This window comes from Phacochoerus africanus, chromosome 14 (genome assembly GCF_016906955.1).
Source record: "Phacochoerus africanus isolate WHEZ1 chromosome 14, ROS_Pafr_v1, whole genome shotgun sequence".
Taxonomy (NCBI): domain Eukaryota; kingdom Metazoa; phylum Chordata; class Mammalia; order Artiodactyla; family Suidae; genus Phacochoerus; species Phacochoerus africanus.
The window spans coordinates 43366260-43381629 of NC_062557.1; the positions used below are offsets into that span (position 1 = coordinate 43366260).

At 35.3% G+C, this 15370-nt stretch overlaps 1 protein-coding gene across 7 annotated transcripts in view; it reads right to left on the bottom strand.

The window, feature by feature from the left end:
* The window catches only part of NF1 (neurofibromin 1), a 263468-nt gene that overhangs the window by 186795 nt on the left and 61303 nt on the right, over positions 1 to 15370 (bottom strand). For all 7 annotated transcript variants that reach the window (XR_007131866.1, XM_047758022.1, XM_047758020.1 and 4 more), the window contains exons 3-7: positions 13514 to 13597; positions 10016 to 10206; positions 2940 to 3046; positions 389 to 456; positions 76 to 151 (exon numbers count right to left, since the gene is read on the bottom strand). Coding sequence is in view for 6 of the 7 variants with exons in the window: in XM_047758022.1 (XP_047613978.1) it covers positions 76 to 151; positions 389 to 456; positions 2940 to 3046; positions 10016 to 10206; positions 13514 to 13597 (526 nt within the window). In the remaining variant the exon portion in view is untranslated. The remainder of the gene's footprint in view (positions 1 to 75; positions 152 to 388; positions 457 to 2939; positions 3047 to 10015; positions 10207 to 13513; positions 13598 to 15370) is intronic.

The following is a 15370-nucleotide window of genomic DNA, read 5'->3' on the forward strand; positions in this document are numbered from 1 at the left end:
TTGGAAAATGATAGGTTTTTACCTAAGTAAGATTTAAAAGACATCAATCAATCAATCAATCAATCTTATCCTTACCAGCCATATCAGTCTGTGGAACCTGGTATAGCTTTGTAAATTCATCTGGATAATTTTCTACCCAGTTCCAAAATGCCTACAAATAAAACATATGTTTTTATGTAATATTTTCTTAGTATAATAAAAATCATATGGCTCCAATTATATCACAAACTTCTGATTTCCTTTCTAAGAATATTGCAATATATTCTTCCTAAAAATTAATGTGAAATTATCACTCAAGTCATAATTTTTTTATTCAAAATACTGAAGACAGCAATATTTGTAACCAAAAATTAAACAAAACTTTCATGCCAAAAAAGTTGTAACTTACTTTTTCCAGGCTATTTATAACTGCTAACTGTGCAACCTTCTTTAGGGCTTTAAATTTAAATGCTGTTTCTGAAAAAAAAAATTCTAAAATTAACTCTAGATTAATTAGTTAACACAAATACAATTCAGAGCTACTAATAAAAAATAACTTTCCTTTACATACAAACTTTTATTCCAGTATTATTTATAAGCAATGTAAAGGTAAAGACATTTAATATAAACCCAAAATGCACTGGTTAAGTCCAGTAAAAACAACACTCAGCAAAAAGCCTTCAACTTCAAAGGCTGTTCTGAGTTTTTTCCTTTATTTTGTTTCTAATAATAACTATATTTTTTAAATGTACAAAATACATGGTCCTTACAGAAAATTCAAAAAACATACAACAATCTAAGGGAAATTTACAGCATTATTCATGATTCTACCATTCAGAGACTATCACATTTAACAGTTTGGTTAATTTCCTTCCTTTCCCTTTCCCATGCATATGCAGAAAAATATATTTGCCATAACTGAGATTAAACAGGCTATATCAAACCTATTCTTTTCATTTCACATCATATCCCCAATTTTTTTCATATCACTAAAAATTCCTCATACATGTATTTGATAGCTCTATACACAATAACTATTTCTTGAACAATTATAACCTGCCATGTATTTTCAATACATTTAATTCTTTCAAAATCTTAATGCTTTCAGATATAACAGGTAAGCCAACTAACTGTTTTTGAGGTTACAGATCTAATAAATGACTAAACTGGGCTGCAAGGCCATTGTCTTCTGAGTATGCTTTGATGTCATTCAGAAATATTTAAGTCACTGATATTAAGTAACTGGTTATTTAAACAATTTTCAATTGTTACACTTTTAAGATATTTCCAATATTTCACTTTTATACTCCAATTTTTCCAAATTGCTGATTATTTCTTTAAAGTACATAAATATCTAGAAACAAAACCGTCCAGTCAGAGAGATGACTGTTTTTCATGGCTCTTGATAAATATTGTCAAGCTGATTTTTAGAAGGGCTGGGCCAAAGGTCACTCTCACCAAACAACAGATGAAAGTGCCCTTATCACATCCTTGCCATCATTAAATGTGTTCATTTCTTTTATTCTGCTGTTTTGTTTTGTTTTGTTTTTGCTTTTTAGGACCACACCCACAGCATATGGAGGTTCCCAGGCTAGAAGTCTAATTGGAGCTACAGCTGCTGGCCCACACCACAGCCACAGCAACAGCAACTCAGGATCCAAGCCACATGTGCAACCTACACCACAGCTCACAGCAACACCAGATCCTTAACCACTGAGGGAAGCCAGGGATTGAACCTGCGTCCTCACAGATGCTAGTCAGATTCATTCCCAGTGAAGCCACGATGGGAACTCCTATTCTGGTAATTTGATTGCTCAAAATAGTAGACTGCTTTTTAAAAATAAGAATCAACATTTCTCCATATAAATATATATTGTAATTTCCTTTTCTATAAATTGTCCACATCTATAAAAATATTTACTTCTGGAAAAGATGATCCTCCTATAAACTAGTTTACTGCTAACAGTCTTTTGGCAGAGAACTCCCCCATGGACTTATAAGGAAGGGATGCAAGTACTTATTACATTTATATAAATATTTTGCTAAGATAAAGATGACTTCTTGGAGTTCCCATCGTGGCGCAGCGGTTAACGAATCCGACTAGGAACCATGAGGTTGCAGGTTCGATCCCTGCCCTTGCTCAGTGGGTTAACGATCCGGCGTTGCCATGAGCTGTGGTGTAGGTTGCAGACGCGGCTCAGATCCTGTGTTGCTGTGGCTCTGGTGTAGGCCGGTGGCTACAGCTCCGATTCGACCCCTAGCCTGGGAACCTCCATATGCCACGGGAGTGGCCCAAAGAGATAGCAAAAAGACAAAAAAAAAAAATGACTTCTTAAATTATAAAATAAATTTTCTAAATAATCTTGAAAAATGTCAATTTTTTTTCTAGACTTGCAAATGTATCCCTCCAACCATCTTTGCTCTTACTCTTTGATTTCCAAATTTACACTTCACAGTGCTCTTGAGTCTTTCTGCCTTCCTATATTCATCAACTTTACCTCTATAACATCTTAAATGTGTCATACACAGTAGTCTACAGTCAATGTATATATATTTTATTGCTCTGAGCTGCATCTGCAACCTACGCCACAGCCCACAGCAATGCCAGATCCTTAACCCACTGAGCGAGGGGATCGAACCTGTCACCTCTTGGTTCCTAGTTGGATTCGTTTCCGCTGCGCCACAATGGAAACTCCCACATTCTCTTTATTAAAAGCAAAAACTGTAGTTGAGCCTTTCCACTGTCAAGATTTAAGATGTTCATTTTTTTCTAGTGTATTGTTTACAAAAGTTCAAGAATTGTTCAAACAAAACATTATTGTCCATTTCACAAGGACACTGGCATTATAAAATCCACTTTGCTGTCTTAGCTCCACACAGTTAGTATAATTAGTATATCTGAAATACTGTCTTTTTACCTGCATTAATTAATTTCAGATATATCATACATTTAAACTTACCCTTTAGGAGTCGTTTTAATTTTGCACAATCCACATTGATATACTGTAACAATTCTATGTCATGAACATCAACATTGTCTTCTGAACAAACAGTCAATTCCTGTAACCTGAAGAGTAAAAACCAAAAATAATTTATCAACTAAAGTCTTAGAAGAGTCCAAAACTGTGAATTCAACCGTCTTCTTACTCTGAGTTTATAAGAGAAAAATACGCCTATAAAATGGTATACATTTTTCTGATGAAAATCTACAGGACCATAAGTAATTCAGGGGATATGATGAAAGAAACCATGATAATCCAATAAACTTCACAATGTCTATCAAACCATCACGCTGTACACCTTAAATATATACAATTTTTATTTAAAAAAAAAGAATCACAGAATGCTGATAACTGCTGAAGCACAGTAAGAGGTGCATGGGTATTTCAAATACTTTCTGCTCTGTGCATTTTTAAATTTTTTCTGTAATATAAAATTCAAATTTCAAATTATAAATTAAATAAAGATAAATTTTATTAACTTCTATTTATATCAACTAGACTCAGATGGAGTTCCCGTCGTGGTTCAGTGGTTAACGAATCTGACTAGCAACCATGAGGACGCAGGTTCAATCCCTGGCCTTGCTCAGTGGTTAAGGATCTGACTTTGCCACGAGCTGTGGTATAGGTCGCAGGCACAACTTGGATCCCACGTTGCTGCGGCTGTGGCATAGGTCAGCAGCTACAGCTCTGATTTGACCCCTAGGCTAGGAATCCCCATATGCCTCGGGGGTGGCCCTAAAAAAAGCAAAAAAAAAAAAAAAGACAAAAAACTAGACTCAGAGACATGAATGGCATTTTATCTACATTCACAGGATACATTTACTCTGTATTGAAAAAAGTAAGTAAGTCTTTCTTCACTGCACAGTCCATATGCATTTATTTGATTATTTGATTAACATCCCTCTCTCAAAGAAATTAAGCTTGTAATGATAAGAATCTTTCTAAACCTAAAACTTCCCTCTTATTAAATATGAAGTTATCAAAAATGTAGAAAAATTTAACACTTAACAAAATATAGATGTTTTTAAACTGATAAAGAAATTCACTTTTGGAGTTCCCGTCGTGGCTCAGTGGTTAACGAATCCGACTAGGAACCATGAGGTTGCAGGTTTGATCCCTGGCCTCTCTCAGCAGGTTAAGGATCTGGCGTTGCCATGAGCTGTGGTATAGGTAGCAGACATGGCTTGGATCTGGCGTTGCTGTGGCTCTGGCGAAGGCCGGCAACTACAGCTCCAATTAGACCCCTAGCCTGGGAACCTCCATATGCCATGGGTTCGGCCCTAGAAAATACAAAAAAAAAAAGAAAAAGAAAAAAAAATTCACTTTCATCTAAAAATTTTTTTAAAAAAGGTTAAAATTTTCTTCATTTTTCAGTAACCACCACAGAGATAAGCTTTTTAAAAGTCAGTACTCAGAGGTCCCATTATGACTCAGTGGCTGACAAACCCGACTGGTATCCATGAGGTTCAATCCCTGGCCTCGCTCAGTGGGTTAAGGATTCAGCATTGCCATGAGCTTGGTGTAGGTCACAGACACGGCTCGGATCCCACGTTGCTATGGCTGTGGCATAGGCTGGCAGCTGTAGCTCCAATTGGACCCTTAGCTTGGGAACCTCTGTATGCAGTGGGTGTGGCCCTGAAAAAGACAAAAGACAAAAAACAATGTTGGTACTGCTAATCTATTGAAGTGTGCTTCCTAATGAGGCATGCTTATTTTAATTATTAGATATCAAAAAATGTAAGCAATATAATGGAATTATTAATTGTCATAGATGCAGAGAGAGATGGTGAAAAAGCATAAATACTACACGATTTTTTCATAATATTAGCTCAAATTATAACCATTTAGTATAATTTAAAATTGACATTAATCATCATACTAAACCTTCAGTTGCTAAAAATGAAATCAATGCTATTTCTTCTCAAATTCCTCTTTCCCTCACTTCAGCCTACAGATGTATAGCCAACATTAAAATTATTCTATGCTAAGCATATATGCTAATGTTCTCCTTATCATCAGGGTGAGAAAAGCTTAGCAGTTCACACTGGGAATGAGCAGGTCCTCAAAACTGACTTACATGCTACCAATTCTACAGCTGCTACAAAGGGCCTAAAGATATGGGCTATGACTCCTTAGGAAACATAACTTTGTAAATCAGCAACACCAACTTTTGAAAAGGTAATGCATGGATGTTTGTGAAAACATTAGAAGAGTTTAATTCCTTTTACACTCCAGTTATTACCATAGGAAGGGGTACTTTTTGAAGCTTAAATATCATTTATAAAGCAGAGAAATCAAAGGGTAGCTTAGGCAAAAGAAATGAAGTGGAAAACTTATCACTAAAACATCTAGGAAGACCAGGTAAACTGAATAACATCAAAAAGGTATTTAAAATGTATTGAAATAAAGTGAAAGAAACACTGTCTACCCACCCAAGTCCAGAAATGAAAAAGAAACCAAAAACCAGAGATGGTTTTGAAGGCATCATCTGGCCAACAAAGGACGGGTGAATGAGAGTTCATTGGGGGTTCTTCTTCCCCTAGGGATTTAGGGCTAAACATCCACATGAAACTGGGTACAATGCTTTGTACCCTAATAATGCAGGAAGTAGGACTAGGCCCCTGCATAAAACATGGCTAGAGAGACCTATCAACTTCCTAAAAGAGAGAGAGAGACACAGAAAGAGAGAGAGAAAGAAAAGAAAGTGGTGGGAAAAAACTTCCAGCACAAGAAGATTGTCTGATCTGCCTAAATTTGGGGTAGGAGGAAAAGTCACTCAAGACTATCACTTCAGAAGGCAGGTCCACGTTTACACTACCCATACAATCTAGGACTGAGAAATTAACAAAAATATAGGTACAGAACTGGGCACTTGGCAAAAGCAAATGCAAAAGCATCACTAGGATACTCCCACAGCCTCAGGCTGGCTATAAGGTATTCCCAAAGAAAATGTAGATTGCACTAAAGATAAATTTGCAATCAAAGCTGACAAAACAGAGAGCAACAATTCACAATGAATGAGAGTTGCGCATACATATGAGATCATTTAATAATCTTAAAGAAAATATATAGTATGTCCTGAATAATTAGACATTTAAAAAGAAATTTTAAACTATGAAAAAGAATAAGAAACCATTAAAAAAAAGTGGATATGTAAAAGAATCAAAGGGAACATTTAAAGTCACTGAGTCTTCTGCTTTTGGTGATATGTCACATAAGATATTCTTCAGGACTCTCCCACTACGAAATAATTAGTTCACTGTACAGTATTTCTGTGGAGAAAGCAGGGAATCAGTTATATAAAAGAGTATTATGAGCCACAGAACATGGTATACTATACTTCAGCAGAATAAAATTATCTTAAAATCTGTAACTCATATTAAAGGAAAGGAAAGGACAGAAATATCAAAAGCCAATGTTAATCTGAAAAGAGAAACATCTGTAGACAGGTAGAATGGTCAAGCACAACAAATGTTCACAATATTCATTCATCTATTACACATGAGGCATAAAATTAATCTTTAGAAAGAACTGCCATTCTAGTCTCCTGCATATTTTAAGTCACCTAATACTATGACAGCAGTGTCATAAAATAACCCCACCTAAATTAAACCATCATAATGGACTTTCAGGTGAGTGGCCCTCTAATAAGATCAGCTTCTATTTCTGGCACAAGCTAAATGAAACAGCACATGTAGTTGTCTGAAACATGAATTTTACAGATCCCATTTCTGAGCAGTCTGCTCCCTGAAAGCTAAAGAAACTAGCTTATTTCTGGAGACACTTAACTTCTATTCTGGAAACACTGAACTAGATTCAGGAAATACACAAAAGTTGTATATTTTTACATGTGCTAATGCTGCAAGATAAAATCTTTTGTGACTAGAAAATTTTTAGAGTTTTCAGAGGTACACATTTGCTGTTTCATTTAAGCAATTCATACTTGGATAAACTAAAAATCATTTTATTCTTCTGAACATTTTCTACTTTCAATGTAAGATTATTTCAGAAGACTGGTCTAGTCGTCACCTAAACAAAGAAGGGGCTATATGTTCTTATTTTTTATAGTTGTAATGCCTCCTATTACTGAGTGTTCGTGACCTTACTGCTTCAACCAGAAATGAATAAGTAATGGTAAAACTCAAAAGATCTCATGAAGACACTGTTTCATTGTATAAACATTACTCAGGGGAGTTCCTATCATGACTCAGTGGTTACCAAACACAACTAGCATCCATGAGGACTCAGGTTCGATCCCAGGCCTCTTTCAGTGGGTTAAGGATCCAGTTGCCATGAGCTGTAATGTAGGTCGAAGACGTGGCTCAGATCCCTCGTTGTTGTTGGCTCTGGTATAGACCGGTGGCTACAGTTCTGATTGGACCCCTAGCCTGGGAACCTCCATATGCCACGAGTATGAACCAAAAAAAAAAAAAGTACCCAAAATTATCAATCATATTATACCATGAAATAAAATTTTAATTTTCTTTGCACTGGGAATCCTGATGAAAGGTTGAAGAATATTGTTGCCTACCATCATGATTACAGAAATGCCATATTTTTATTAAAAAATAGGACTTTGAACTTAGCCAATTCCACAAAAAAAACCTTAGTACAAATTCTCAAATTACAATGTATGTTCTCATTCACACCTGCTAGAAAACAATGTAACAATGAACTAAGCTGACTAACGCAAGACCGCTGTTCACACAACACAGACACAGCAAAGATGCAGCTACCAATAAGCAAAGACAGTTATTTTTCTCTGTCTATATTAGTCTTTGATCCACTGACTCACTAGGTAATTTATGTTATAATTCCTACTTCGTCGTAATTAAGGGCCCATTTACTCTACCTCCTTTAGAAAGGTAAATCATTTCCATGAAATTAAGTTCCAGTGTTACCTGCTACTGTCAGTTACAACTCCACACCAATTTCTCCATCTGCAGCATATCACAGCAGATGATCATATGATGATTTCTAATCATCAAATAAAAGCTTAAATCATACTTATCATACAATTTTAAAGCACAGTAGTGTATATTATAAAAACGATTTCATCAAAATATGGCCAAAATACAAGTACAGGGAAGCAGCCTGTTACCATGAAACTAACAGACTCTGAAGCCAGTCGGACTTGAAAATCTGGGTCCTCCATTATTTGCTACATCACCTTGATAATTTCTGTAGTATGAGTTTGTTTAACTGTAAAATGGGGAAAGTATCATCTATGTTTCAGGAGTACTGTGAGGATAAAACAGCACAGCATATACTGTAAATGCTCAACAAATGGGAGCTTTTGGAGTTCATACACTTCAAAATACAGTTCACTTTCTAAAAAATTCTACTTTGCAATTACTCAATTCCTTATGCTTCCATATTGCTAGTTGGGGTTTGTTTGTTTGTTTGTTTTTTGGGCAACTAAGGATATTATGATAAGGATCAGAGCTTTAAGATCATTAGAATTCTGACTACTCATCAATTATTCTGATTGGCTGGTTTCATTAAAAGGAATGATATATTAAAAAGCCAAACCAAAAGGGAACCCTCCCCTTCACTGTTGGTGGGAATATAAACTGGTACAACCCAACCACTATGGAAAATAGTGTGAAGGTTCCTCAAAAACTATCATGTGACCCAGGCGCTCCCTTTGTAGCTTTGTAGCACAGCAGGTTATGAACCCAACTAGTATCCATGAGGATGCAGGTTTGATCCCTGGTCTTGCTCAGTGGGTTAAGGATCCGGCATTGCCATGAGCTATGGTACAGGTCACAGATGCAGCTCTGATACAACCCCTAGCCTGGGAACTTCCATATGCTTCCTAAAAAGCCAAAAAAAAAGAACTATCACATGATCTAGCAATCCCACTTTCGGGCATATATCTGGACAAAACTTCCATTCAAAAAGATATATGCACCCCCATGTTCACTGCAGCACTATTCGCAATAGCTAAGATCATGGAAACAACCTAAATGTCCAGCAACAGAGTGGATTAAGAAAATGTGGTACAGGACTCTTGTCACGGCTCAGTGGAAATGAATCTGACTAGTATCCATGAGGATGCAAGTTTGATCCCTGGCCCCGCTCAGTGGGTTAAAGGACCTAGAGTTGCTGTGAGCCATTGTGTAGGTCGCAGACACAGCTCAGATCTGGCATTGCTGTAGCTGTGGCATAGGCTGGTGGCTATAGCTCCAATTTAACCTCTAGCCTGGGAACCTCCATATGCTGTGGGGTGCAGCCCTAAAAAGACAAAAAAAAAAAAAAAAAGACAAAGAAGAAAATGATGTGGTACATATCTACTATGGAATACTACTAAGCTATAAAAAAGAAAAAATAATGCCATTTGCAGCAACATGGATACAATTAGAGATTCTCATATTAAGTGAAGGAAGTCAGAAAGAGAAAGGCAAATACCATATGATATCACTTATATGTGGAATCTAAAATATGGCACAAATGAACTATCTACAAAACAGAAACAGACTCACAGACATAGAGTACAGACTTGTGATTGCCAAGGGACGGGGGGAGGGAGTGGGATGGAAAGGGAGTTTGGGGTTGGTAGATGCAAACTATTACAATTAGAATGATTAAGCAATGACGTCCTACTGTACAGCACAGGCAACTATATCCAATCTCATGGGATAATGATGGATCAAGACAGTATGAGAAAAAGAATGTGTATACATATATATGACTAAGTCACTATGCTGTATAGCAAAAATTGGCACAACACTGTAAATCAACTATACTTCAATAAGAAATAAACAAAAATTGATACCGAGAGTTTGGGGCAGGGGGAAAGCCTGGTCATGGGTGATATTTTTTCCCCAAAATTCAGACTTTCATCTTTATAACAGTACTCACATTTAACTGTACCCACCAATATCACAATATTACATAATAACAATTTCAAAGAGATCAGTGCATAAATTTTCAACAAAGTCCAGGTTAAATTCATTTCTGCCAACTTTTTATTTATATGCAGACAAAATTTATATTACTTACAACATTCCTGTGTAGGTTTACCCACTAACCTGGTAGAAATTCGACTAAAGACTGCATTGAAGTTATTGCAGCTGAGAGAAAATAAAACCCCAGAGGCAGAATTCCGAAGTTCAGCTGCATGTTGGTTTCCTTCACGACAGGTATGAAGAAAATGGCAGATTTCTGGTAGCAATTGTTTGACCAGCATCGTTTCATCTAATCTCATTGTGTCCTTTGGTTGCTAAAATAGAAATAATCACATAATTCTAAACTTTTCTTAAACTTACATGTAAATGTTTTCTATTAGGAAAAATTTCAAACATATGTGAGTTAGAATAATAAACATCCATACACTCATCACTTAGATTCCACATTAATATTTCAGCATGTTTGCTCTATCTACACTTACTGTAATAAAGAGGACGATTACATCTCTCACTTCTTCATCACAATAAAATTCCAGGTACCCCTATTCATCCTCTTTAGCACCCCCATTTCTGCTTGTTACTCTGTTCATCAAGTCCCTACATAAGCACTCCTCTTCCTGGGAATCCGTAGTTTGGGTCCTAAGTAAACTTTACTCATATTCATTTGGTGAATGCACTGTCAACTATCTCAACATCCAAATTAATTCCTAGGTGGGCAATCACACCACCTTTGGTCAGATTGACAAAAAGAGACAGATATTACTTACTATCACTAATTTTGTTTTGGCTGAACCATTTCAAGTAAGTTACAAACATCTTAACTTCACCTTGATTACCTTGCTTCGACGTCTCTTAAAAATAAGAACATTCTCCAATGTAACTTCAATACATCATCACACCAAGTAAAAATAAACAATTACTCATATCAGCTAATAGCCAATCCACATTCAAATATCCCCAAATGCTGCCCCCTAAACGTCTTTCATAGATTTTTTTTAAAATCAACTAGGATCCAAAAAAGGTTCATAGATTGAAGCATGACTGTAACATTCCTTTAGGCTCTTTATTCTTAAACTATTTCCCCCACACGCTCCATGTACAACATGTATATTTGCCGTAACATTGACTTTTTTAAAGACAATGAGTCAGTTGCCTGTGAAGTGTTCTATATCACTGATCTGATTATGTCCTTGTGGCAAAACTTGTACTTCTAGTCGCTATATTTTCTATTAAATTGGAACCTAAACCTAACGGTCTGATTAGATTCAAATTAAAAACTTTCAGTCATTCATTACAGCTCATATTACATCACATCAGGAGTACAATAATGCCAGTGGTCCCTCTGTTAATGACACCAACTTTGATAACTGTGGTGTTAACACTGAAATCTCTACTTTGTAAATCTCTATAATTAACAAAACAACCAACAGATAAGCTACCCTGAAAATACAATGCTCCACATCATATTTTACCTATCAGCTTTAGGATCCTTATCTGAGTAACAGTTTTGATAATACCAAACATGATGAAAAAGAACAAATTTTTGTTCGCTATACTCAGTTCTCTAATTCCAATCCAAAAGCTTTCAGATGCAAATACACTAAAATACATGGACAGTAAATAAACAGCTATCACAAAAACCTGCAAAATTTGAGTCCTAATGCTTTGTTATTAGCCTATAGGCTAACCAAACACTGCAAATGTTGAAATTAACTCCAATTAATAAACAAAAACAATAGAAGTGTTCAATCTTTTGACTAATGTTTATATATACAGGAACAAAAATACTTAAGATTCAAGTTCTACAAAATTTTATTCATAAAATTTTGGTTTTAACCATGATATTGACTTAAGTATCTGCTTACTTTCATTTAGCTATTTCAACTACTAATGATAAACATGTACTTGTAGGACTCAGTTCTTCTTAAACTGCCTCAACTTACTTTGATCGAAAAATGAAAACAAGAGACAATCACAAAATCATTTAAGAAAACACAACTGTTCAATAATATGCACAGTATCAATTTTAAATTTTAAATTTAATGGAAAAATGTATACATTCTCAAAAGTAGAGCAGAGAAAGATAACATATATTTTATATATTATACAAGTTATACTATGCCTACTTTTTAGACCTTCAATTAGGCTATCTCCAAAGAGTATCAAATTAAACAGGGGCCAATAACATCAGTGACCATTCTCCCAAATACATTTACCATAACCTCTTAATTATAAATGTTAATGGAGAAAAACTGTAGAACTGAAGAGGCAATAAATCACCCTATCCCCACTCAAACATGGGTGTCATTGATATATTGGAATCGCAAAGAACTGATTCAAGAGAAGATGAAAAATTGTCCATCTTCAAAATTCCATCATCCTATTTGGAAAAGCTCCTTTGCTCTTTCACTTCATTTTACAAATGAACAACTGCACATCACAAATTGATAGCACAAAGCAAGAGCAAAACTAGCTCACCCTCAATATGCACAGAAAATTTATAAGCACTGTCTCACAACTTTGCAATATAGACAAGAGTCAATAAAAGAATTTAAAACATTATGCTTAGGTTTTGCCACCTACAGTCTTAAATAATTCTATTCCCTAAGGATACACTGTTGTGAGAATATAATTATCTTTTTCCAACTCTCTGCCCTATCCCTTCCTTAGTCTCCACTCAACTCATCAGTCCTCCCATCAAAGTCTCTTTCCATCCAGGTTTATTACAGAAAACAATTGTAATACACATGGAAGAGAGAAGCAATTCTGAAAAAAGCAAAAGTTGTGTCAAAAGGAGATTGCAAGAAATAAGTTAACCCCAGTGCATACTGAATAGACAGATCTTTAAAATAGAGGTTTTAAATTCATATATTTATATAAACTCCTACCATGTTCTAGGAAAAACACTGTTCAAGTATAGAAATATTCCTGAAAATATTCGAAGTAAGTCGTGGTTGTAAACTCTGAGATAACTATTCACAGGAAACGTGAAAAACTGTTTTGTAACTCAACTACTCCTCCACATATCTATTTTATATGTTTGTATTTATATAACAAGTGTTCTTAAGGTAGAATCTATCAGTAATAGTAATATTTTTAATTTTTAAGCTCTCTTTTATATAGATTTGAAAAGTAAAATACTAAAATGAGATTCATACAGGGGAAACAATAAACTCTTGGACTTTTGCACCATATTCTTTGACAGCTAAGCAATGCCACAGGCCTAATCAACTGGAGAAATTAATTAAATGAAATGGTGACTTTTCCATAAAATTTTTTCTAAAAAACACAAGAGATATGACTCAAGCTTATTAACACTTTACAATCTTAACATCTATTTAATTTACAAAAGATGAAATGATCTCTTTAAAAAGAATCTTAATAATGTATATCTGACAAAAGATGAGAATATGAAATACAAATTTCAAATATAAGCATAATTTGAAATATAAATTGAAAATTTGTCTATGCTACCCAGTCAGCTGTTAACAAAATTCATTTTCATGTCTTAGACAAAAAGTCTTTATGAATTCTTCTTGCCCATAACTATGCATCAGTACATCGGATCATTCTCAGAAATGAATTCACAAAACCTGCCTACTTAAGAATAGATTTACTTACCCCAGCAAGACATTTTTCCAGTGTATCCAATATAATCAACTGAGAGAGATATAAATTTTTTTCAGCAGCTTCTCCAAATATTCTCTAAAAGAAAAGATAATCACAACAATAAAAGTTGATTATTCCTCTCCACTACAAATCACACACATCTGAAAAATGAGGGACTACAAATACACATCTGAAAAGTGAGGGACTAAGAATCAAGAAAATCAACAGTCTTCCATTTTATCTCCCAGACTATATACTATATTTAAATCTATTTCTGATTTTATCCAAATGCTCACACAACATACTGAGGTAAACGAAAATGCTGCCATCTATTACAGTCTGCAATTAGCTTGCCACATTAAAAGATATTCTGGTTTGTACTTTAAAAATATGTAGGATTTATAGAGTTCCCTGATGGCCTAGAAGTTAAGGATTCAGCATTGCTACTACTGTAACTTGGGTCAAAGCCCTGGCTTGGAAACTTCCCCATGCCATGGGCACAAACAAAAACAAAAACAAACAAACAAAAAAAAAAAACAACACATGTAGGATTTAGATACACATATAAATCTTTTTTTTAAATTAACTGTTCTTAAAAAAAAAATTAACTGTTCTTGTTAGGTGTTTAGGTAACTTCCAAATATATATATATATATATATATGGCTGTATTTAGCCACTGTCTCCAAACTCTCCTACATCTTGTTCCACTAGAGGATAGAAAATGCCATTTCTTTTCTTTTCTTTTTTTTTTTTTTGCTTTTTAGGGCCACACCTGTGACATATGGAAGTTCCTAGGCTAGGGGTCAAATCGGGGCTACAGCTGCAGGCCTACACCACAACCACAGCAACCCAAGCTGCGTCTGTGACCTACACCACAGCTCATGGCAAAACCAGATCCTTAACCCACTGAGCAAGGCCAAGGATTGAATCTGGATTCTCATGGATCCTGGGTGGGTTCGTTACCACTGAGTCACAATGGGAACTACTAGATACACATATAAATCTTTACCAGAATCTTGAATTAAACATAAACCATACTTTGATGCTACAAAATCATCAAAGCCTAAATTCTTATAACAACAAAATGCTGTAATGCCAATTATGGTGAATTTTAAGCACTCACTATCCTAAACCAAATACTACACTATCTACCACCAAGAGACTATGGTTTCCACAACACTGTAAATCAACTATACTTCAACAAAATTTAAAAAAAAGGAGGGACTATGGCTTCCATAATTCAATTTACTCAATAAGACTAAGTGAATGCCAATATCACAATATTGTTTTTGTTCTTCTTCTGAGGGCTGCACCTGCAGCATATGGAAGTTCCCAGGACAGGGGCTGAATCAGAGCTGCAGCTGCTGGCCTACGCCACAGCAACGCCAGATCTGAGCTGCAACTGCAACCTAAGCCTCAACTTGAGGCAACGCCGGATCCTTAGCCCACTGAGCCAGGCCAGGAACTGAACCCACATCCTCTTGGATACTAGTTCGGTTCTTAACTCATCAAGCCACAATGAGAACTCCCTTGTTTTTGTTTTCAAAAGGAGGCTCCACACATTAAAATATTTTCAATCTAACTGAGAATATGGCCACTTATTTATATAATCCTATCTCTATGATCCACACACTGTACAAAAGAAGGGGGCCACAAAATCTTAAATTTCTGTAAATCACTTCACATGTTTATTAAAGGCCTTGATTTTTTTCAGAAAATCTTACCTTTTTTCCATAAGAGAAAACATCTTTGTTAAGCAAATGACTGCCCACACCTCCAGTTTACCAGTTCTCTAAGTCTAGGCTATTTTCTAATTAACTCTTTAAAAAGGAAACACACCAAAGATGATTTGGCTATGAAAACAGTAC